At 45.6% G+C, this 24320-nt stretch overlaps 1 protein-coding gene across 5 annotated transcripts in view; it reads left to right on the top strand.

Moving 5' to 3' along the window:
• Positions 1 to 16092: 16092 nt before the first annotated feature.
• Positions 16093 to 24320, top strand: part of LOC307001475 (E3 SUMO-protein ligase RanBP2-like) — a 57100-nt gene continuing 48872 nt past the window's right edge. For all 5 annotated transcript variants that reach the window (XM_079617994.1, XM_079617993.1, XM_079617991.1 and 2 more), the window contains exon 1: positions 16093 to 16377. In XM_079617994.1, the coding sequence (XP_079474120.1) occupies positions 16306 to 16377 (72 nt within the window). In that variant the 5' untranslated portion in view covers positions 16093 to 16305. The remainder of the gene's footprint in view (positions 16378 to 24320) is intronic.

The raw sequence follows: 24320 nt of genomic DNA, 5'->3' as shown, positions 1-24320 counted from the left end.
TGTGTGTGTGTGTGCACACACACAGACAGCCCCCCCCCCCCTTTTCTGTGTGTGTTTGGAGGGGAGCAGAAAGACTCACACTGATACAAGCTCTAAAGCAGACTTCTTCTCGACAGTCAAAGCGGGGTTACGTTATTGCCCGTCGTGCACAGGAACCCGAAAGGCAACGGGGTGGCGGCTTTATATATATATTAGGCTTGGGCCCTAATAATAAATATAGCTGCAAGCAGCGATTACGGGCCCAAGCCGGTGGCAGCGCCAGCCCGGTGCCTTTAGTGTAACTAAAGGCACCGGGCCTTTAGTGTAACTTCTCGGGCACTTTTGGGGCCCTTAACGTGCTCGAAAACTCTTGAAACTTTGCACACAGGTCAGAACCTGCGGCCATCAGGGCCGGCCTGAAGCTGGTACCCGGGCGTGGCAGGGGAGCTCAACAGCGCCCCCTTGAACGTGGTCGGAAAACTTGGTCCATATATCAAACACGTTTGCATGTAATAATATGAAACTCGGTACACATATAGATTTAATCGGGTCGAACAACTTTCGTGCTCTAAGTTTTACGCCAGTCCAACAGGAAGTCGGCTATTATGGGTTGTTTAAAAACGAATCCCCCTGGAATTTTATATACTCCTCCAAGAAAAATTATCCTATCGCCACCAAACTCGGTCAGCATGAAGTAAAGACATTGAGGACGCTAAATTGCGGACGGATTTTTGATATCTCGAACGGTTTGGCCGTGGCGAGGAAACGAAGTTATGGCGAGAAAAGAAAAACACAATGTGTTATAACGTCTTCATACATTTATTGATAAATACACACACACAGACAGCCCCCCCTTTTCTGTGTGTGTTTGGAGGGGAGCAGAAAGACTCACACTGATACAAGCTCTAAAGCAGACTTCTTCTCGACAGTCAAAGCGGGGTTACGTTATTGCCCGTCGTGCACAGGAACCCGAAAGGCAACGGGGTGGCGGCTTTTTATATATATATATATATATATATATATATATATATATTTAGGGCCCAAGCCTTGAAAAGGCGAAGGCCCTATTGTTTTCCTTCGGATTATTATTATTATTATTAGGGCCCAAGCCTTGAAAAGGCGAAGGCCCTATTGTTTTTCTTCGGATTATTATTATTATTATTTTTCTTACGACTATTTGGGCACTTTTGGGTCCCTTAACGTGCTCGAAAACTCTTGAAACTTTGCACATGGGTCAGAACCCGCGGCCATTAGAGCCGGACTGAAGCTGGTACCCGGGCGTGGCAGGGGGGCTCGACAGCGCCCCCTGGAACGGGGTCCGAAAACTTGGTCCATAAATCAAACACGCTTGCATGGAATAATATGAAACTCGGTACACTTATAGATCTCATCGGTTCATATATCCTTCATGCTCTGACTTTTTACCCCAGCTCAACAGGAAGTCGGCTATTTGGCGTAGTTTAAATAACACATGCAATGGAATTTAAAATACTCCTTCTAGACAATTCAACCAATCGTCACGAAACTCGGTGTGCATGAAGTCAAGATATTGAGGATGAAAAATTGCCAGGGGATTTTTGATATCTCGAACGGTTTGGCTGTGGCGAGGAAACGAATTTATGGCGAATATTGGAAACAGGAAGTGTGTTATAACATCCTCATACATTAACTGATCTTGATGAAACTTCAGCAGTGTGTTCGCTGTAAGAGGCCGATCACATGGATGTGACTATTGTGAGTCAAAGTTATAGCGCCACCAACTGGCAGCAGGAAGTGTGTCACTTTCAAAATGCTTTGAATTCACCCTCTTATTTTTACCCGATTTGCTTCAAACTTTATGTGTATAATATAAACACACGGCAGATGTAGACCTGTGAAAGGATTATTGATATCTTAAATACTGTTGCCATGGCAATGCATTAAACTTTTATATTCTTTTTGGATGCATTTGAGGCTCTTAACATGCTTCAAATTGCATGAAACTCAACATGCATATCACATTTATTGCCTAGTACACTTGTGCGAAGTTTCAGAAACGGGCGTGGTAAGGGGCTCAGTAGCGCCACCTTTAGTCAAAAATGGGGTATTAGTTTTACCTACAGTAACCAAACTCGGTACGTATATTCTTCTCTTCGAGCCGGACAACTTTCTAATTTACACTCATTAGCTCCGACCAACAGGAAGTCAGATATTTTTGTTTGAATGTGGACTTGTGGAGGATTTTCTCACCCCTCCCTCTCTCTCTCTGTCTCTGTTAGTGTGTGTGGGGTGTGAGGGATTTGTTAAAATGATAGAGCCAATAAGTGGTATTATACTGCCCCCTGCTGTCTCTTCATCATACTACTCCCTAATATTGTTATATAATTCATATTTAGACTTTATAAAATCAGTATTTTAACATTTACAATGACATTTGATCAAAATTCATCTATTGTAGTATTACTATTGACAATTGTGTCACACTGAGAAATGGGAAGCCTGAAAGCGAAAGTATAACGGTGGCCACGCCCCCCCCCCCAAGTACAAATTCACTCATAACTCGAAAACGGAAAGTCGTTGCGCGCTCAAATTTTGATGGTAAGGTCCTCTCCAGGCTCTTGATCGAAATCTATTGTCGCGGAGCTCGGGAACGCCCCCCCGGCGATCGCAAAATCACGAGACCCCTCCGACCTTTGCTCGGCTGTAACTCCCGAACCAGACCACCCCGATCCTTGTGGAATAGCTTGTTGGAAAGGACCCGTCCTTACCTAGCTTCGATTCGATTATGGTGCGATTTGGCCTGGGCATTCCCGAGATATAAGCCAAAAAATGTTTGCATTTGAACAGGAATAACTCCAGGCCCCAATCGCCCACCAACACTGGGATGGTCTCATTACACAGGGCACCTCGAGCACTATCTAAGCTCCGAGTTTCAGATTTTTTCGCTCTCTCGTTCCCAAAATATATGTGAGAAACCAAATTTCCATTCATTCATTCACTTCAACTGTAAGATGGAGGCTGTAATAACACTGTCGTCCACTAGAGAGAGCAGCAGGATTATATTTGTAATCTTTTTATCAGCTTTCAGCATTGGCTAACAAACAAATGCTTAAAGCTATATATATATTTGTTATTATGATGGACGTGTAATGTGTGTAAGCATGCATAATGGAGTTAACATGCAAAAACTGGTTTGCTTTGGTGCAAAATACTGGTAAAAATCAAGACTTGTAAAATGAAAGTGAGCCAATAAGTGGTCTTCTACTGCCCTCTGCTGGACATTCTACTTATTAATAGTCTTTTCACATGTGCTTTTGCATTCATTTATTTAGACACTAAAAAAATCCCTTATATAACAATTACTATTATAACACAATCATATTTTGTCAGTTTATCACTTCATTTGTTCTGATGCTTCACATAATTACTAGCAACGTGGTAAATCATGGTTATTAAAGCTAGAAACATGGAAAATCATAGTAAATAAGGTAAATCATGCTAGAATCCTGGTAAATCATTCTAGAATGTGGTATATCATGGTAAATCATCCTATAACATAGTAAATCAAGGTAAATCATGCTAGAATAGGATGCTAAATTGCGGACGGATTTTTGATATCTCGAACGGTTTGGCCGTGGCGAGGAAACTAATTTATGAAATTATGAATTTACAATGGTACTTGAGAAAAGCTGGTACCGTTACCATTTAATTTTTTTAGTACCGAAATGGTACCGAAGTACCGGGTCTTTTGACAACACTAATATATATATATATATATATATATTTTTTTTTTTTTTCTTATATGTGCCCTCGATGCGCACTTTTGCAAAACCCACACTGATGCAAGCTCTAAAGCAGACTTCTTCTCGACAGTCAAAGCGGGGTTACGTTATTGCCCGTCGTGCACAGGAACCCGAAAGGCAACGGGGTGGCGGCTTTATATATATATATATATATATATATATATATATATATATATATATATATATATATATATATATATATATAAAAATAAATATAGCTGCAAGCAGCGATGGAGGGCCCAAGCCGGTGGCAGCGCCAGCCCGGTGCCTTTAGTGTAACTAAAGGCACCAGGGTGGCGGTGCCACCGGCTTGGGCCCGTAATCGCTGCTTGCAGCTATATTTATTTATATATATATATATATATATATATATATATATATATATTTAGGGCCCAAGCCTTGAAAAGGCGAAGGCCCTATTGTTTTTCTCCGGATTATTATTAGGGCCCGAGCACCGATGGTGTGAGGACCCTCTTGGAATTGCTCTGTTTATTATTATTATTATTATTATTATTATTATTATTCTTCTCCGCATTTAATCGCATTTTTGAGGGCCTAAACATGCACGAAAACTCACGAAAATTTGCACACGCGTCAGAACCGGCGAAAATTGACATCTGATATGCGTTTCAGAATCTGGCGGGGCAAAATGGCTCGATAGCGCCACCTATAAATGTTCAACGGAGTGCGCCTCCCGCTACGTTTCACGTATGTGTACGAAATTCGGTACATACATGTAATGACCCAATACCTACAAAAAAGTCTCTTGAAGCATAGCCTTAAACACAACAGGAAGTCAGCCATTTTGAACTTCCTCTCTGATTTTTGTGCAGTTTTTGCCATTTTCAGGCCTCGTACTTTAACGAACTCCTCCTACAGTTTTAATCTGATCATCTTCAAATTTGGTGAGTGTAATCTTAAGGCCTTTGCGACGTTAAATTGCGAAGATCTTGAGTTTTCGTCGAAGGGCGTGTCCTCGGCGGCCTGACAAATTTTGATGTTTCGCCATGAAACAGGAAGTTGCTGTAACTCAGGCAAACAATGTCCAATCTGCCCCAAACTTCACACGTTTGATAAGCGTTCTGTCCTGAACACATGACCATGCTCAAATTCAGTTACAGTCATAGCGCCACCTGCTGGCAACAGGAAGTGACATGTTTAACACTGTTTTGGACTCATTATAACATATAAAAAATTGCCAGCAAGTGCTAAACATGTTAACAACATACTAGAAACATGCTAAAACATGCTAGCAAACATTAGCTAAGTGCTAAAGCATGCTATTACTGCAATTAAATAGGAATTTGCTGTAACTCAGGCATTGGATGTTCAATCTGCCCCAAACTTCACACATTTGATAAGCGTTCTGTCCTGAACACATTTACATGAGAATATTCAGTTATAGTAATAGCGCCACCTACTGGCAACAGGAAGTGACATGTTTAACACTGTGATGCTGTACTAGCAACATATTAAATATGCCATTGAGTTATAAACATGTTAGAAACCTGTTAAAACATGCTAGCAATTCTTAGCTAAGTGCTAAAGCATGCTAATGCAATGAAACAGGAAGTTGTTGTTACTCAAGTAGGCAATGTCCAATCTTTCCCAAACTTTACACGTTTGATAAGAGTCCTGCCCTGAACACATCTACATGACAATTTTAAGTTATAGTAATAGCGCCACCTACTGTCAACAGGAAGTGACATGTTTATCACTGTGATGCAGTACTAGCAACATATTAAATATGCCATTGAGTTATATACATGTTAGAAACATGTTAAAACATGCTAGCAATTCTTAGCTAAGTGCTAAAGCATGCTAATGCAATGAAACGGGAAGTTGTTGTTACTGAAGAAGGCAATGTCCAATCTGCCCCAAACTTCACACGTTTGATAAGAGTCCTGCCCTGAACACATCTACATGACAAATGTTAAGTTAAAGTAATAGCGCCACCTACTGTCGACAGGAAGTGACACGTTTTAAACTGTGATGCATTGCTAGCGACATATTTAATATGCCATTGAGTTCTAAACATGCTAAAACATGCTAGCAACACTTATCTGAGTGATAACGCATGCTATTATCCCCATAATAAAGGACATTTTTGTAACTGACTTTGACATACTCCTATATTTACCTACTTAAATGCACAATGCCCACCGTGCTCGGTCTTCCTAAATCCACCGGGTGGCGGTGGCACGGGTGCGAGGGCCCTTTCATCGCTGCTTGCAGCTTTAATTATTATTATTTTTCTTACGACTATTCGGGCACTTTTGGGTCTCTTAACGTGCTCGAACACTCTTGAAACTTTGCACACGGGTCAGAACCCGCGGCCATTAGAGCCGGACTGAAGCTGGTACCCGGGCGTGGCAGGGGGGCTCGACAGCGCCCCCTGGAACGCGGTCCGAAAACTTGGTCCATAAATCAAACACGCTTGCATGAAATAATATGAAACTCGGTACACTTATAGATCTCACCGGTTCATATATCCTTCGTGCTCTGACTTTTTACCCCAGCCCAACAGGAAGTCGGCTATTTGGCGTAGTTTAAAAAACACATGCAATGGAATTTAAAATACTCCTCCTAGACGATTCAACCAATCGTCACGAAACTCGGTGTGCATGAAGTCAAGATATTGAGGATGAAAAATTGCCAGGGGATTTTTGATATCTCGAACGGTTTGGCCGTGGCGAGGAAACAAATTTATGGCGAATATTGGAAACAGGAAGTGTGTTATAACATCCTCATACATTAATTGATCTTGATGAAACTTCAGCAGTGTGTTCGCTGTAAGAAGCCAATCACATGGATGTGAGTATTGTGAGTCAAAGTTATAGCGCCACCAACTGGCAGCAGGAAGTGTGTCACTTTCAAAATGCTTTGAATTCACCCTCTTATTTTTACCCGTTTTGCTTCAAACTTTATTTGTATAATGTAAACACACGACAGATCTAGACCTGTGAAAGGATTATTGATATCTTAAATACTGTTGCCATGGCAACGCATCAAACTTTAATATTCTTTTTTGATGCTTTTGAGACTCTTAGCATGCTTGAAATTGCATGAAACTCGACAGACACTTTACATTTATTGCCTAGTACACTTGTGCAACGTTTCAGAAACGGGCGTGGTAAGAGGCTCAGTAGCGCCACCTTTAGTCAAAAATGGGGTATTAGTTTTACCTACAGTAACAAAAATCAGTATGGATATTCTTCTCCTCGAGCCGGACAACTTTCTAATTTACACTCATTAGCTCCGACCAACAGGAAGTCAGATATTTTTGTTTGAATGTGGACTTGTGGAGGATTTTCTCCCCCCCTCCCTCTCTCTCTCTGTCTCTGTTAGTGTGTGTGGGGTGTGAGGGATTTGTTAAAATGATAGAGCCAATAAGTGGTATTATACTGCCCCCTGCTGTCTCTTCATCATACTAATCCCTAATATTGTTATATAATTCATATTTAGACTTTATAAAATCAGTATTTTAACATTTACAATGACATTTGATCAAAATTCATCTATTGTAGTATTACTATTGACAATTGTGTCACACTGAGAAATGGGAAGCCTGAAAGCGAAAGTATAACGGTGGCCACGCCCCCACCAAGTACAAATTCACTCATAACTCGAAAACGGAAAGTCGTTGCGCGCTCAAATTTTGATGGTAAGGTCCTCTCCAGGCTCTTGATCTAAATCTATTGTCGCGGAGCTCGGGAACGCCCCCCCGGCGATCGCAAAATCACGAGACCTCCGACCTTTGACCGGCTGTAACTCCCGAACCAGACCACCCCGATCCTTGTGGAATAGCTTGTTGGAAAGGGCCCGTCCTCACCTAGCTTCGATTCGATTTTGGTGCGATTTGGCCTGGGCATTCCCGAGATATAAGCCAAAAAATGTTTGCATTTGAACGGGAATAACTCCCGGCCCCAATCGCCCACCAACACTGGGATGGTCTCATTACACAGGGCACCTCGAGCACTATCTAAGCTTCGAGTTTCAGATTTTTTCGCTCTCTCGTTCCCAAAATATATGTGAGAAACCAAATTTCCATTCATTCATTCACTTCAACTGTAAGATGGAGGCTGTACCACTGTTGTCCACTAGAGAGAGCAGCAGGATTATATTTGTAATCTTTTTTATCAGCTTTCAGCATTGGCTAACAAACAAATGCTTAAAGCTATATATTTGTTATTATGATGGACGTGTAATGTGTGTAAGCATGCATAATGGAGTTAACATGCAAAAACTGGTTTGCTTTGTTGCAAAATACTGGTAAAAATCAAGAGTTGTAAAATAAAAGTGAGCCAATAAGTGGTCTTCTACTGCCCTCTGCTGGACATTCTACTTATTAATAGTCTTTTCACATGTGCTTTTGCATTCATTTATTTAGACCAGCCTTTCTCAAACTTTTTTCAGTCAGGGCACCTTTCAAAAGTGCATAAAATCTCAAGGCACCCCAGTGTAAAATATAATTTAAAACACTGCATAACCCAAATATAAATGCAAAAGTCCTGTTTATTTAGACAGGACAGTAATGAACAGAGCATAATACGAACTGTAAATAACAATAATAAAAATAACAACAACTTTATAGCACCTTTAAAAACACAGGTTTGCAAAGTAAGTCACAAAATAATTAATCAGAGACACAAATGCCATAAAACCGTAAGAGGTGGACCGCCCAATACAAGAACCCAACAACATATCCAGACCAGGAGAACAGGAGAAAATGAAGTGCAGGATGCAGTTAAAATAAAATAAAAAGGGGCAGACATGACAAAAATAAATAAAATCAGATACAATACGATAAGAAAAAGATGCATGTTAAAAAATGCACCAGAGATAAGCAGGAATGTTTTTCCATATAGTACTTGTTTTCATCCGTGCCATATGCGCATGCACACACACCCACATACACATACACCCACACACACAAACAACAATCCGCAACGAGAGAGGGAGAAAGATCTACATGCGCGCATGCACAAGCCGGGGGTATTATCCCTATTATCAGGGATATTAATAGTATTAATTATTAATTAATTATTATAGGTATATCTGACTATACCTACATCCAAAAAAAGCAAATAGGGGAATGATATTACATCCGCTTCATGAGGCGGTCTCTTGCTCTCTCTCCCTCTCTGCCGTGCACGCGCTACGTGGTTTGGAGCACAGTCTATGTCTCGCGGGCGCGCTCGCTCTAGATTCCGGAGATTTTAACTAATTCGCGGGCATCAGTGAGCCGCTATCACTATGCGGGAGACTCCCGGGAGACTTGGGATGTCTGCATTTAGTGGGAGCGGTGGCGCTGTCCTATAATGTTAGTTGTCACCCTGACATAACAGTGCGTAGAATTTGCCTATAATGTAAATGACTTGTTATTTTATTCGAGCTTTCTATCTATTTGCTAAAAAATAAAGTGAAATAGGCATTCATTAGTAGTAGGCTAAATAGCAGCATGTTGAAATGATGTGCCAAAATGCGTTTTCTATTAGGCTACAATGAAAATATTGTACAGTAGCATCAGATAAGGTCAGGTTTGCCGAAGTGCGTTTAATTTATGCTATTTGTTTATTTTTGTCCCTGTGCGCCGATCGGAGACGGAGTTCACTACTGATATTGTTAGGTAAGAGCTTTCTAGTCTCCTTCCATCGCCCAATCAGCGGATGGCGGGCGGTGCGGTTTTGAAAATTTTTCAAAAACGCTTTTGCGGATGGATGGCGGACAGATGAGTTTTGTGATGCAAAACTTTGCGGATGAAATAATAGCCCATTCGCGTATCTCTAGGGGGCTAGAGCGACCCCGGTGGGGACGTCATGACAGTTACTGATGTGAGACGGATTTTTTTGGTTAATTTTATATATTTATCTAAAATGAATTTACAATTTTATTAATCCGTTTATATGTTTAAAAAGATGAAGAATGTATTTATGTAAATTAAAATATATTTATATATGAAATGTCAAATTTTTTTTTTTAGCCTACGTAATTTTTTGGCGGCACCCCTGACACAGTCAGGGGGCACCCCAGTGTGCCGCGGCACCCACTTTGAGAAAGGCTGATTTAGACACTAAAAAAATCCCTTATATAACAATTACTATTATAACACAATCATATTTTGTCAGTTTATCACTTCATTTGTTCTGATGCTTCACATAATTACTAGCAACGTGGTAAATCATGGTTATTAAAGCTAGAAACATGGAAAATCATAGTAAATAAGGTAAATCATGCTAGAATCCTGGTAAATCATTCTAGAATGTGGTAAATCAAGGTAAATCATGCTAGAATCCTGGTAAATCATTCTAGAATGTGGTATATCATGGTAAATCATTGAAATCATGGTAATTTCAATGAATATATATACCACACTTCATATGAATTTTTGGTCTTGAGTACTTACAATGGCTGCTGATTTCATGTGTCCGTTACCGTTAAGTCCATGAGACTGTAGGGTGTCTAATTTTTCATTTTAGGTTTCAGAAGGGTGCTCACGCATACTTTGTGGTTGATATGTGCCCTCGATGCGCACTTTTGCAGAACCCACACTGATGCAAGCTCTAAAGCAGACTTCTTCTCGACAGTCAAAGCGGAGTTACGTTATTGCCCGTCGTGCACAGGAACCCTAAAGGCACCGGGGTGGCGTTTTTATATATATATATATATATATATATATATATATATATATATATATATATATATATATATATATATATATTTAGGGCCCAAGCCTTGAAAAGGCGAAGGCCCTATTGTTTTCCTCCGGATTATTAGGGCCCAAGCCTTGAAAAGGCGAAGGCCCTATTGTTTTCCTTCGGATTATTCTTCTTTATTATTTATTATTATTAGGGCCCAAGCCTTGAAAAGGCGAAGGCCCTATTGTTTTTCTTCGGATTATTATTTATTAGGGCCCAAGCCTTGAAAAGGCGAAGGCCCTATTGTTTTTCTTCGGATTATTATTTATTATTATTATTATTATTATTATTTTACTACCTTTTGGGCACTTTTGGGGGCCTTAACGTGCTCAAAAACTCTTGAAACTTTGCACAAATGTCAGAACCTGCGGCCATCAGGGCCCGACTGAAGCTGGGACCCGGGCGTGGCAGGGGGGCTCGCCAGCGCCCCCTGGAATGGGATTCAAAAACATGTCCATATCTCAAACACGCTTGCATGTAATAATATGAAACTCGGTACACATATAGATCTCATCGGGCCGAACAACTTTCGTGCTCTAAGTTTTACGCCAGTCCAACAGGAAGTCGGTTATTATGGGCTGGATGGAAACGCATGTTCTGGCATTTGAAACACTTGTCCTAGAGAATTCATCGGATGACCACGAAACTCGGTGTGCATGAAGTCAAGACATGGAGGATGCTAAATTGCGAGGGGATTTTTGATATCTCGAACGGTTTGGCCGTGGCGAGGAAACGAATTTATGGCGAATATTGGAAACAGGAAGTGTGTTATAACATCCTCATACATTAACTGATCTTGATGAAACTTCAGCAGTGTGTTTGTTGTAAGAGGCCGATCACATGGATGTGACTATTGTGAGTCAAAGTTATAGCGCCACCAACTGGCAGCAGGAAGTGTGTCACTTTCAAAATGCTTTGAAATCACCCTCTTATTTTTACCCGATTTGCTTCAAACTTCATCTGTATAATGTAAACACACGGCAGATGTAGACCTGTGAAAGGATTATTGATATCTTAAATACTGTTGCCATGGCAACGCATCAAACTTTAATATTCTTTTTGGGTGCATTTGAGGCTCTTAACATGCTTCAAATTGCATGAAACTCAACATGCATATCAGATTTATTAGGTACTAGGCATGTGTGAAGTTTCAGAAACGGGCGCGGTGGAAGGGCTCAGTAGCGCCACCTTTAGTCAAAAATGGGGTATTAGTTTTACCTACAGTAACAAAAATCGGTATTTATATTTATCTCCCCGAGACGGACAACTTTCTAATTTACAGTCATTAGCTCCGACCAACAGGAAGTCAGATATTTTGGTTTGAATGTGATTTGATAGGAATTTTGCCAGTCTCTCTCTGTGTCTGTGTGTGTGAGAGAGGAGGGGGGCTTTATTTTAACCCTTTCTCTGCTGTGTGGGACTTCTCGGGCACTTTTGGGGCCCTTAACGTGCTCGAAAACTCTTGAAACTTTGCACACAGGTCAGAACCTGCGGCCATTAGAGCCGGACTGAAGCTGGTACCCGGGCGTGGCAGGGGAGCTCAACAGCGCCCCCTTGAACGTGGTCCGAAAAACTTGGTCCATATATCAAACACGTTTGCATGTAATAATATGAAACTCGGTACACATTTAGATATCATCAGGCCGAACAACTTTCGTGCTCTAAGTTTTACGCCAGTCCAACAGGAAGTCGGCTATTATGGGTTGTATGAAAACGCATGCCCCTGGAATTTGATATACTCCTCCAAGAAAAATTATCCTATCGCCACCAAACTCAGTCAGCATGAAGTAAAGACATTGAGGACGCTAAATTGCGGACGGATTTTTGATATCTCGAACGGTTTGGCCGTGGCGAGGAAACAAAGTTATGGCGAGAAAAGAAAAACACAATGTGTTATAACGTCTTCATACATTTATTGATCTTGATGAAACTTCAGCAGTGTGTTTGTTGTAAGAGGGCGATCACATGGATGTGGCTATTGTGAGTCAAAGTTATAGCGCCACCAACTGGCAGCAGGAAGTGTGTTACTTTCAAGATACTTTTGACTAAAGTGGGGGGGTTATTTTTACCTACAGTCACAAAACTCGGTCTGTATATTGTGCTTATCGATCCGGACATCTTTCTCATTTACAGTCATTAGCTCCGACCAACAGGAAGTCAGATATTTTGGTTTGAATGTGGTTTTGTCTCTCTCTGACAGAGTTCCCCCTGCCATTCTCTCTCTGTGTGTGTGTGTGTGTGTGTGTGTTAGTCCAGTGAGATACTGGAGGAGGAGGGGGAGGGGGGGGGGGGGGGAGGGAGGGCACACACACAGACAGCCCCCCCCCGTTTTCTGTGTGTGTTTGTAGGGGAGCAGAAAGACTCACACTGATACAAGCTCTAAAGCAGACTTCTTCTCGACAGTCAAAGCGGGGTTACGTTATTGCCCGTCGTGCACAGGAACCCGAAAGGCAACGGGGTGGCGGCTTTTTTTATATATATATATATATATATATATATATATATAAATAAATATAGCTGCAAGCAGCGATGGAGGGCCCAAGCCGGTGGCAGCGCCAGCCCGGTGCCTTTAGTGTAACTAAAGGCACCAGGGTGGCGGTGCCACCGGCTTGGGCCCGTAATCGCTGCTTGCAGCTATATTTATTATTATTTTTCTTACGACTATTCGGGCACTTTTGGGTCTCTTAACGTGCTCAAAAACTCTTGAAACTTTGCACAAATGTCAGAACCCGCGGCCATTAGAGCCGGACTGAAGCTGGTACCCGGGCGTGGCAGGGGGGCTCGACAGCGCCCCCTGGAACGCGGTCCGAAAACTTGGTCCATAAATCAAACACGCTTGCGTGAAATAATATGAAACTCGGTACACTTATAGATCTCATCGGTTCATATATCCTTCGTGCTCTGACTTTTTACCCCAGCCCAACAGGAAGTCGGCTATTTGGCGTAGTTTAAAAAACACATGCAATGGAATTTAAAATACTCCTCCTAGAAAATTCAACCAATCACCACGAAACTCGGTGTGCATGAAGTCAAGACATGGAGGATGAAAAATTGCCAGGGGATTTTTGATATCTCGAACGGTTTGGCCGTGGCGAGGAAACGAATTTATGGCGAATATTGAAAACAGGAAGTGTGTTATAACATCCTCATACATTAACTGATCTTGATGAAACTTCAGCAGTGTGTTCGCCGTAAGAGGCCGATCACATGGATGTGACTATTGTGAGTCAAAGTTATAGCGCCACCAACTGGCAGCAGGAAGTGTGTCACTTTCAAAATGCTTTAAAATCACCCTCTTATTTTTACCCGATTTGCTTCAAACTTTATGTGTATAATGTAAACACACGGCAGATGTAGACCTGTGAAAGGATTATTGATATCTTAAATACTGTTGCCATGGCAACGCAGCAAACTTTAATATTCTTTTTTAAAGTTTTTGAGACTCTTAGCATGCTTGAAATTGCATGAAACTCGACAGACACTTTACATTTATTGCCTAGTACACTTGTGCAAAGTTTCAGAAACGGGCGTGGTAAGGGGCTCAGTAGCGCCACCTTTAGTCAAAAATGGGGTATTAGTTTTACCTACAGTAACAAAAATCGGTATTTATATTTATCTCCCCGAGCCGGACAACTTTCTAATTTACAGTCATTAGCTCCGACCAACAGGAAGTCAGATATTTTGGTTTGAATGTGATTTGATGGGAATTTTGCCAGTCTCTCTCAGTGTCTGTGTGTGTGAGAGGAGGGGGGCTTTATTTTAACCCTTTCTCTGCTGTGTGCGACTTCTCGGGCACTTATGGGGCCCTTGACGTGCTCAAAAACTCTTCAAACTTTGCACACAGGTCAGAACCCGCGGCCATCAGGGCCGGGCTGAAGCTGGTACCTGGGCGTGGCATGGGGGCTCGACAGCGCCCCCTGGAATGGGATTCGAACACTTGTCCATATATCAAACACGCTTGCATGAATAAGTATGAAACTCGGTACACATTTAGATATCATCGGTCCGAACAACTTTCGTGCTCTAAGTTTTACGCCAGTCCAACAGGAAGTCGGCTATTATGGGCTGTATGAAAATGCATGCCCCTGGAATTTTATATACTCCTCCTAGAAAAATAATTTTTGATATCTTGAATGGTTTGGCCGTGGCGAGGAAACGAATTTATGGCGAGAAAAGAAATACACAATGTGTGATAACGTCTTCATACATTTATTGATCTTGATGAAACTTCAGCAGTGTGTTTGTTGTAATATGGCGATCACATGGATGTGACTATTGTGAGTCAAAGTTATAGCGCCACCAACTGGCAGCAGGAAGTGTGTTACTTTCAAGATACTTTTGACTAAAGTGGGGGGGTTATTTTTACCTACAGTCACAAAACTCGGTCTGTATATTGTGCTTATCGATCCGGACAACTTTCTCATTTACAGTCATTAGCTCCGACCAACAGGAAGTCAGATATTTTGGTTTGAATGTGGTTTTGTCTCTCTCTGACAGAGTTCCCCCTGCCATTCTCTCTCTGTGTGTGTGTGGGGGGAGGGAGGGAGGGAGGGCACACACACAGACAGCCCCCCCTTTTCTGTGTGTGTTTGGAGGGGAGCAGAAAGACTCACACTGAAACAAGCTCTAAAGCAGACTTCTTCTCGACAGTCAAAGCGGGGTTACGTTATTGCCCGTCGTGCACAGGAACCCGAAAGGCAACGGGGTGGCGGCTTTATATATATATTAGGCTTGGGCCCTAATAATAAATATAGCTGCAAGCAGCGATTACGGGCCCAAGCCGGTGGCAGCGCCAGCCCGGTGCCTTTAGTGTAACTAAAGGCACCGGGCCTTTAGTGTAACTTCTCGGGCACTTTTGGGGCCCTTAACGTGCTCGAAAACTCTTGAAACTTTGCACACAGGTCAGAACCTGCGGCCATCAGGGCCGGCCTGAAGCTGGTACCCGGGCGTGGCAGGGGAGCTCAACAGCGCCCCCTTGAACGTGGTCGGAAAACTTGGTCCATATATCAAACACGTTTGCATGTAATAATATGAAACTCGGTACACATATAGATTTAATCGGGTCGAATTATACACCGCCACCCTGTAAATTATTGGGAGAATTTACTTGTCCCACGTGAGCTCAACTCCCAGGCCTCTTTACAGTAGAGGCTTTCAACAAACACATTCACACATGAGATCCCTACAGTCAGGAGGATTAAAAAATACATTAGAAATTAAACATCTTGGATTTAGATCAGATAACATTTTAATCTGTCATATCACAATGAACCCTATGGGGCATGTTGTCACATTTCACTTCCATTCTTTTGGAGTATATCAAGAAAACAAGTATACACTGTATTAATAAAACAAAACCACAGAATTGTACTAGACATGTGTGAAATTAATGTGGGGAAAAATAAATACTCGGAACACTAACTGGATTTACACAAGCTGAGAAAGTCAAAAAGCGCTACGCTGTGCCCCGCTCTCCCCTATATAATATTGCATATTTTAAAAACTTTTTTATATAAAATCTATATTCATTTGCAACAGTTATGTTAACAGCAGAGAAATGTCTGTCGTAAGAACAGCTGATGGACACCGTGCTGCGTTTTCATCGGAACACTCCAGGTGAAGATAATGAGGAAATGAGTGCCCTGCTCCCTGCAAAGTGCTCACCTCAAGGGCATAGGGATGATCACTTCCGCCTGAAGTTTACCTGAGTTATGTGATCGCGATCGTGTGTCGAGCAGCCACTGATCATCACAGACTCGGAGACGGAGAGTGTGTGACCGCAGACATTGATCACCACAGACTGAGACTGACACAGACTCGGAGACGGAGAGTGTGTGACCGCAGACATGAGGAGGAATAAAGCGGAGGTCGAGCGGTATATTTCTAAAGTTCAGAGTTCGTCTCCCTCTCAGAAAGAGGTAAGTGATGATGATGTCAGGAATAAGAAGACGATGTCTTCATTGTGATTTAAATTAACTTTCCTTAAGTAGTTTATTGTTTGAAAGTCAGTCGGCGTCGCTCTTCTCTTGACAGAAACGCCTCAGTGAAGTTCAGAGCTGTTGTCTTTGGGTCTGTTACACCCGTTCACTTCATGCGTTACTGATCAGATATATCGGGTTTATCAAAACTATGTTATTTACACATGGTGACATAATGTGTCTCTGTCTCCGCAAAACTGATAATCCGACCTTCAGTTCCTGCGCTACAGGCTATGCAGATTTAACGGAGTTCACGTCACCGAAACATGCAAATATGAGCTGGAATTTATTGATCAATAGCTAATTTAAAAATCAAAGACCTCAATAGGAGAGAGGACAACAGCACTGATAACATCATTTAGTTTCTTTACTTTTAATGATGATGATTGTCTATTGAACATCTGCGGCGACTTTCACTTTCATTCGCGGGATTTCGGATGAAAGCGATACCTAACACACACACACACACACACACGTGTCGGACTGCCAGAGGTGAGACAGGTCAGGCTTGTTGAGATGCGCCTAGTCTCGCCTGAGCTGTAGTGAGGAGAGGAGTGTTGAGTGTTGAGATCGCCTGAGCTGTGAGCATAGACAGTATATAAGAGGGCTGTGAGTGAGTGAGTGAGGAGAGGAGTGAGTGCAGGCAAGTTCTCTCCTCTCGCGGTGGATCAGAGATATCGCGGGATTCACGCTCGTGCACGGTGCTGCTAATAAACTGGATGTAATTTAAGTTCTGTTGCTTTTATAAGAAAATAAATATAATGAACAAGACACTTTCTATTAAAAAAAATATGAATAACCCATATACAGATCACAGTGTCAGAGAGAATACTCACACATAATTTATACACATAAAAACACGAAATCAGAGTTTTAAATTCAAATATTTTAAAAGAGAACAATACATCACGGTTGTTTAAACCAATCAGCATTAAGCTGTGTCGTCAGCAAGTCATTTCCCATCAACATGATTCGCAAAATGAAGGGCACTGGAAATGGATCTCATATACAACATATTAAAAAACGTACTCGGTTACCTAACGTAACCTCGGTTCTCTCTAGAACAGGGAACGAGTACTGCGTACTGAAAGTACGCACCGTGTAAAGTCTCTTTGCTCGAGATATTGAAGCCAAAATTTATCCTTAAATTTCTATATATTGTAAACGCAGTGCAGCAGCAGTCAGACCTAGAGCGGGCAATCTAGCGCGCTCATTGGCTGCTCCGCGGCAACTGCTGCAGCCTACCACTGAGCCCCTAGCGTGACGTCACGCCCTCACGCGGCAAAGCCCGCCGAAATGGGAGTGGCTTAGCGTATATAAGGGGCAGTCAGGCTGCTAAACACTTGATTTTGATCGCTGAAGCGAAATGAGCTCGTAGCGCGACACGGCAGGGAACGCAGTACTCGCTCCCTCTTCTAGAGAGAACCGAGGTTACGTTAGGTAACCGAGTACGTTCTCTTACGAGAGGTTCTCTCGTACTGCGTACTGAAAGTACGCACCGGGAACCCCTTGTAAACGCCGTGTGCGCTTAAGCAGTCACTGTATGAATCCCAGGGGGGGACGCCCCGGGGGACATGGATAAGTGAGAATTTAGGTGGCCAACAGAGTGGGCTCGCACCTGTACATAAGCACTTTATGAGGGGATATCCATACAGAGCGGCGCCGCCGGTCTATATTGAACACATCTACCCTTGTAGCGCAGTTCACAAGTGAGTCGCTAGGACTTTTTTTTTTTTTTAGACTGAGAGGAGTCTAGCCTGCAAGGCGGGGACTTCTAGGTTGTAGAACCTAACAAATGTAGACGGGGAGGCCCAGCCTGCCGCCGTACAAATGTCATGAATAGAAATCCCGCTGGACCAAGCCCACGAAGAGGCCATGCCTCTGGTGGAATGAGCCCTAACGCCCAAGGGGCATTGCAGGTCTTTTGACGCGTAAGCCGCAGCAATAGCGTCCACTATCCATCTGGATAAGCTGTGTTTCGAGGCGGCGAGACCCTTGGTGCGCCCACCGAACGAAACAAAAAGCTGCTCCGAGCGCCTGAAGGCGGCGGAGCGCGTGACGTTAATTCTCAGCGCTCTGACAGGACAAAGGAGGTTCGCGTCGACCTCGTTGCCTGATGCCGGCAAAGCTGAGAGTGAAATGATCTGTGCTCTGAACGGGGTACTGATCGCTTTGGGGACATAGCCATGTCTCGGTTTAAGGATGACTTTAGAGTCATTAGGTCCAAACTCGAGGCACGTAGCGCTCACAGAGAGCGCGTGTAAGTCACCCACACGTTTAACTGATGCAAGAGCGATCAGAAACACGGTTTTGAGCGCGAGGTACTTCAAATCCACAGAGTGTAGCGGTTCGAAGGGATGTGCTTTCAAGGCCTCTAAGACCAGGGAAAGATCCCAGATAGGAACCGAGGGGGGGCCGTGGGGGATTCATCCTCCTGGCTCCTCTAAGGAAGCGGATGATGAGCTCGTTCCTTCCTATCGCCTGGCCGCGCGTCGACTCGGCGAACGTTGCGATGGCCGCGACATATACTTTGAGCGTGGAGGGGGACCTGCCCCTGTCCAACATCTCTTGAAGGAAGCAAAGCACCCACGAAACTCCGCACGTTTGTGGCTGTAGGCCCTTGTCCGTGCACCATTTAGTAAACACCGACCATTTAGACGCATAAAGCCGCCTGGTAGAGGGGGCTCTAGATTGCGTGATCGTGTTCACGACCCCTTCTGGCAAAGCAACGGGTACCCGTTGATTATCCATGCATGCAGAGACCATAGCTCTGGATGAGGATGCCAAATCGACCCGCCGGCTTGGGAAAGGAGGTCTTTCCTCACCGGGATCGGCCATGGGGCTGAGTCTGACAGCCGCACCAACTCCGAGAACCATGTCTGGTTCTCCCATCGGGGGGCTATGAGGAGCACCGAGTGACGCATTTCCCTGATTCTCTTGATTACTTGTGGTAACAATGAGACCGGAGGGAACGCGTATAACGGGCATCTGGGCCATGTCTGGGCCAGAGCGTCCTCGTTCTTCGAAAAGAATCTTGGGCAATGGGCGTTGTCTGTCGACGCAAATAGGTCGACTTTCGCCTTGCCGGAGCGGTGCCACAATAACTGGACTGACTGAGGGTGCAGGGACCATTCCCCGAGGGGAATGTTGTTCCTGGACAGTCTGTCCGGTCCGTCGTTCAGGCGTCCTGGCACATGCGCGGCTCTGAACGAGCGCACGTGGTGCTGAGCCCAGACGAGGAGGCGTTCCGCCAGATCGCAGAGTGTCCTGGATCTGACACCACCCTGGCGGTTCACGTACGACACCACAGACATGTTGTCCGTTCGAACCAGTACGTGGTGGCCCCGCAGAAAAGGGAGGAAGTGTTTCACAGTGTACTCGACCGCTATCATCTCCAGACAGTTTATATGGAGGAGCTTCTCCGTGTCTGACCATAGGCCAAAGACCGGTCTGCCCTCGAATATCCCGCCCCAACCTAGGTTGGAAGCGTCCGTCGAGATAACTTTTCGGTACGAGACAGTTCCCATCATAACTCCCCGCTGATACCAGTCGGTCACTAGCCAGGGCTGCAGAGCTGAAACACAGCTCTGAGTCACTCTGATTCGGTAACCGCCGGAAGCCCAGGCTCGGTGATGTACACGAGCGTTGAGCCATCGTTGCAGGGGGCGCATACGCAATAGACCTAGCCGGAGCACTGCTGCGGCTGAAGCCATAAAGCCCAGCAATCTCTGAAACGTTTTCAGGGGAAACACTTTGTCTTTCTGGAAAGATGCGGCCAGACGCTGAACACTGCGCGCGCGCTGTGTTGACAAGCGAGCCGTCATTGCCACCGAGTCGAGCTGTATTCCTAGAAAGGAAGCTGACTGACGGGGCAGCAGTGAGCTCTTGGTCCAATTGACCGTGAGACCCAGGTTTTCCAGATGACTGAGTAGCACAGCTCTGTGAGACACGAGTTCCGCCTCTGATTGTGCTAAAATCAGCCAGTCGTCCAGATAGTTCAATATTCGCATCCCCTGACGCCTCAGGGGAGCGAGCGCCGCGTCCATGCACTTCGTAAATGTACGGGGTGCTAAAGACAGGCCGAACGGCAGGACGGTGTACTGATATACCTGTCCGTCGAAGGCGAATCTCAAGAATGGCCTGTGACGGGGTATGATCTGAATCTGAAAGTACGCGTCTTTCAGATCGAGAGAAATGAACCAGTCCCTCGGGCGAATTTGCGCGAGGATTTGTCTGGTCGTGATCATTTTGAACGGTCTTTTCATAAGAGCTTTGTTCAAATGTCTCAGATCTAATATAGGTCTGAGCGCTCCGTCCTTCTTGGGCACGAGAAAATAACGGCTGTAAAAGCCTGACTCGCTCATAGAAGGACGTACCGGCTCTATCGCCCCCTTGCATAACAGTTTTGCTATTTCTGCGCGAAGTAGGTGTGCTACTTCTGGGTTCACGCTCGTCACTGTACGGGCTCGGAAGCGCGGGGGACGGCGAGCGAACTGCAGTGTATAGCCCTGTCTTACAACATTCAGCACCCATTCTGACACGCCCGGGATCGCTTCCCATGCTTTCGCACGCATAGCTAGGGGCAGAATGGTCTCCGCGTCCTGAGCGCCGCACTGCGCGGGCTCGAGAAACTGAAACGGAGGTATCAGCGCGGCGCGCGCGCCCTCGTTTGCTGAGTAATGCTGCTCGCTGGCTACAGCAGCCTGCCGTTTCACATTCAGTAACTCGGTCGCTAGGGACGGAGAATAGTCTGTGGCGCGAACAGCGGTGCTTGTGAGCGATATGGGGGGAACAGTGTTCGTCAGTAAGCGCGCGTGCTCGTGAGCACGTGCAGCGCTTATATCTGAAACACGGCCTATTGGCTTTATTAGTTTCGCCCCCCGTGATAACTGTACAGCAGAGCGGACATTTTGTAGGTGTGGGCACTGGGACGTGGGCACAATTCCTACATTTAACACTCGAGCGGTACGTGCCCGCTTTATGTGAGTGGGCTCTGTGACAAATATGGGGGACGTGCTTGTGTGTAGGGGTGAACACATTGGAGTGGGCACATTTTCTACACATAGAACACAATCGGCGTGAGCCGCATGTACAGACATTACACTCTTTTTGTGATTTATCTGGGTCGCCGTGAAAACGGCGTTTGTGTGCAGGCGAGCGTGTACTGTGAGTGGCTCGTTGGCTGCTGAATACACAACTGCAGTAGCCTTGTTTAAGGGGACTGACAGAGCGGTTAACTTTGATGGCGGTCTGGCGGCGGCGGCGGCGGGACTCGCGCATCTTTTCCTCTTCGCGGTTGCTAGGAGGATTTCGCGGCCTCAGGCTTCAGCACGATCTTCTGCCGCGGTCCCCGGGGGGGAGGCGGTCTGTGACGGCTGTTTGAGCGCGATCGAGGGCGGCCGGCCTGTCGCTGCTGCGAAGTTGATGGAGGCTGCGATGGGCGCTGTTGCGATGAGCTTCGTGCAGGAGGCTGGTTCTGGGAGCGGCCTGCAGCGGAGCTAACGCGTCGTAGGAGGAACAGCTTCATGGCTTGAGATGTTTTCTGTACCTCAGAAAACCTGTCCACAATCCCGGTCACCGCAGGGCCGAAGAGGCCGGCGGGGGAGAGCGGGGCGTTGAGGAACACGGCGCGTTCAGCCTCACTCATCTCGGCGAGCGTCAGCCAAAGGTGCCTCTCCGTTACCGTGAGTGAAGCCATGCATCGTCCCATTGCCTGTGCTGTGGATTTCGTGGCGCGGAGGGAAAGATCCGTCGCGCTGCGCAGATCCGTCACGATGTCCTGAACCGGGCGTTTCTCGTCCAAACGGCGGAGGAGTTCAGCCTGGAGGACAGCCATAGAATGCAGGGCGGAAGCGGCTTGTCCGGCGGCGGCGAAAGCGCGGCCGTCAAGGGCTGAGGTGGTCCTGCAGGCTTTCAGCGGGAGGGCAGACTTTGAGCGCCATTTTGGTGATGGCGGGCAAAGGTGCACTGCGACCGCCTCTTCCACTGGGGGAATCCGGTTGTAGCCTTTTTCGACGGCTCCGTCCACTTGGGAGAGAGTCGAGGAAGCAGGGGAGCGGAGTCTCGCGGAGAATGGAGCGTTCCACGATTTAGAGAGCTCGGCGTGGAGCTCCGGCAGGAAGGGTGCTGACCTAGAGGCAGGCGCTAGGCGGCGGCTAGGTAGAAAGCACCCATCGAGCCTGTTGGGCGCGGGCGCCTCCGGTGGAGACCAGTCCAGGCCCAGTTGGTCAACGGCCATGGTGAGGAGGCGGATAAGTTCGGCGTCCACATTAGACCGGGCCTTGCCAGGTTCCTGCGTCGAAGAGGAGGTGGAGTGTGCTGATCCAGACCACTCTTCACTGTCCGACGCCAGGAGAGAACAGCTGTCGATGGCGTCGTCCCCCGCCTCGTCCCCTGTGTCGACGGCAGTGAGGGCCGAAGCCGTCATCTGCGCGTCGGGAAGGGGGGGCGGCGAAGGGGAACGCGAAGCTCGAGGGGAAGGTTCCGGCGAGCGTTCGCGAGCGACGGGCTCCGGGAGTCTCTGGGCACGGCGCTTCTTCTTTCGCGGGCCACTGGAGAGAGGCGGAGCGACAGCCTCGACGTCGAAGAGGGCGAGTCGAGCCCGCAGGGTCGAAATCGCCATCTCATCACACTCGATGCAGCCACCCGTCGAGAGAGCGATGGCTGCGTGGTCTCGGCCCAGGCAAAGAGCGCAAATCACGTGGCAGTCTCCGTCGCTGAGCGCGGTTCGGCACGAACCGCAGGAAAGACGAGGCATTTTTGTACAAACGCCTGCTCTTTTAGGACGTGAGTCGCGGTGGCGAGCTCACGGAGAGGTAAATATAGAAAGGATACTCTTGTCGCCGGATAGCGTAGCTGGCACGGACGGCTGAAGGTGGCGAAGACGGCCGGCTTCCTCAGGTGCTGTCCTAAGCTGGCTGGTTGCTGGATTCGACGGCGGCGGCTTCTCTCAGAGGTCAGCGTAGCATAGAGCGTCGCTGAAGAGATGAAAATCAAGTTTTTAGCAGCCTGACTGCCCCTTATATACGCTAAGCCACTCCCATTTCGGCGGGCTTTGCCGCGTGAGGCGTGACGTCACGCTCATTGGGCGTGACGTCACGCTAGGGGCTCAGTGGTAGGCTGCAGCAGTTGCCGTGGAGCAGCCAATGAGCGCGCTAGATTGCCCGCTCTAGGTCTGACTGCTGCTGCACTGCGTTTACAATATATAGAAATTTAAGGATAAATTTTGGCTTCAATATCTCGAGCAAAGAGACTTTACCCGGTGCGTACTTTCAGTACGCAGTACGAGAGAACCTCTCGTAAGAGAACAGGATATTCTTCAGACAAAGGAAATGGATATAGCAAATACATAAGCAGAATCTTTTGAAAAGAATTAGTCAATAGAAAAATGCCTCCCTGAATTCCAGTTAATACGATCACAGCAGGAAAGGAAAAACGTGAACTTCTGTTCAGACAACAAAGAAGTATATAATCAACCTTTCAAGATGGAAGAATTAATACACTCTTTAAAATGTTCACATGACACTGCTGTTGGTCCAGACAAAATTCATTATCAATTCTTAAAGCATTACCCCAAAGTATAGCCTAGTATCTCTTCTTTTGGATAACTTCAATTTTGTCTGGTCTTCTGGACAAATACCTCCCTCCTGGAAAGAAGCAACCGTAATCCCAATACCTAAACCAGGAAAACACCATACAGATCAAATAACTATCAACCAATCGCTCTTACCAGTTGCCTCTGTAATGGAGAGAATGGTAAATAATCGACCTGTTTGGACACTGCAATCGAAGAAAGAAATAAGTGATTATCGATGTGGCTTTAGATGAGGAAAGTGCACTGTTGATCAATTCATCCGACTGGAGACTTATATCAGAGATGGTTT

Source organism: Phoxinus phoxinus (assembly GCF_949152265.1).
Source record: "Phoxinus phoxinus genome assembly, chromosome: 7".
Taxonomy (NCBI): Eukaryota; Metazoa; Chordata; class Actinopteri; order Cypriniformes; family Leuciscidae; genus Phoxinus; species Phoxinus phoxinus.
The sequence above is the reverse complement of the archived record's forward strand: the minus strand, read 5'-3'. Positions and strand labels throughout refer to the sequence as shown.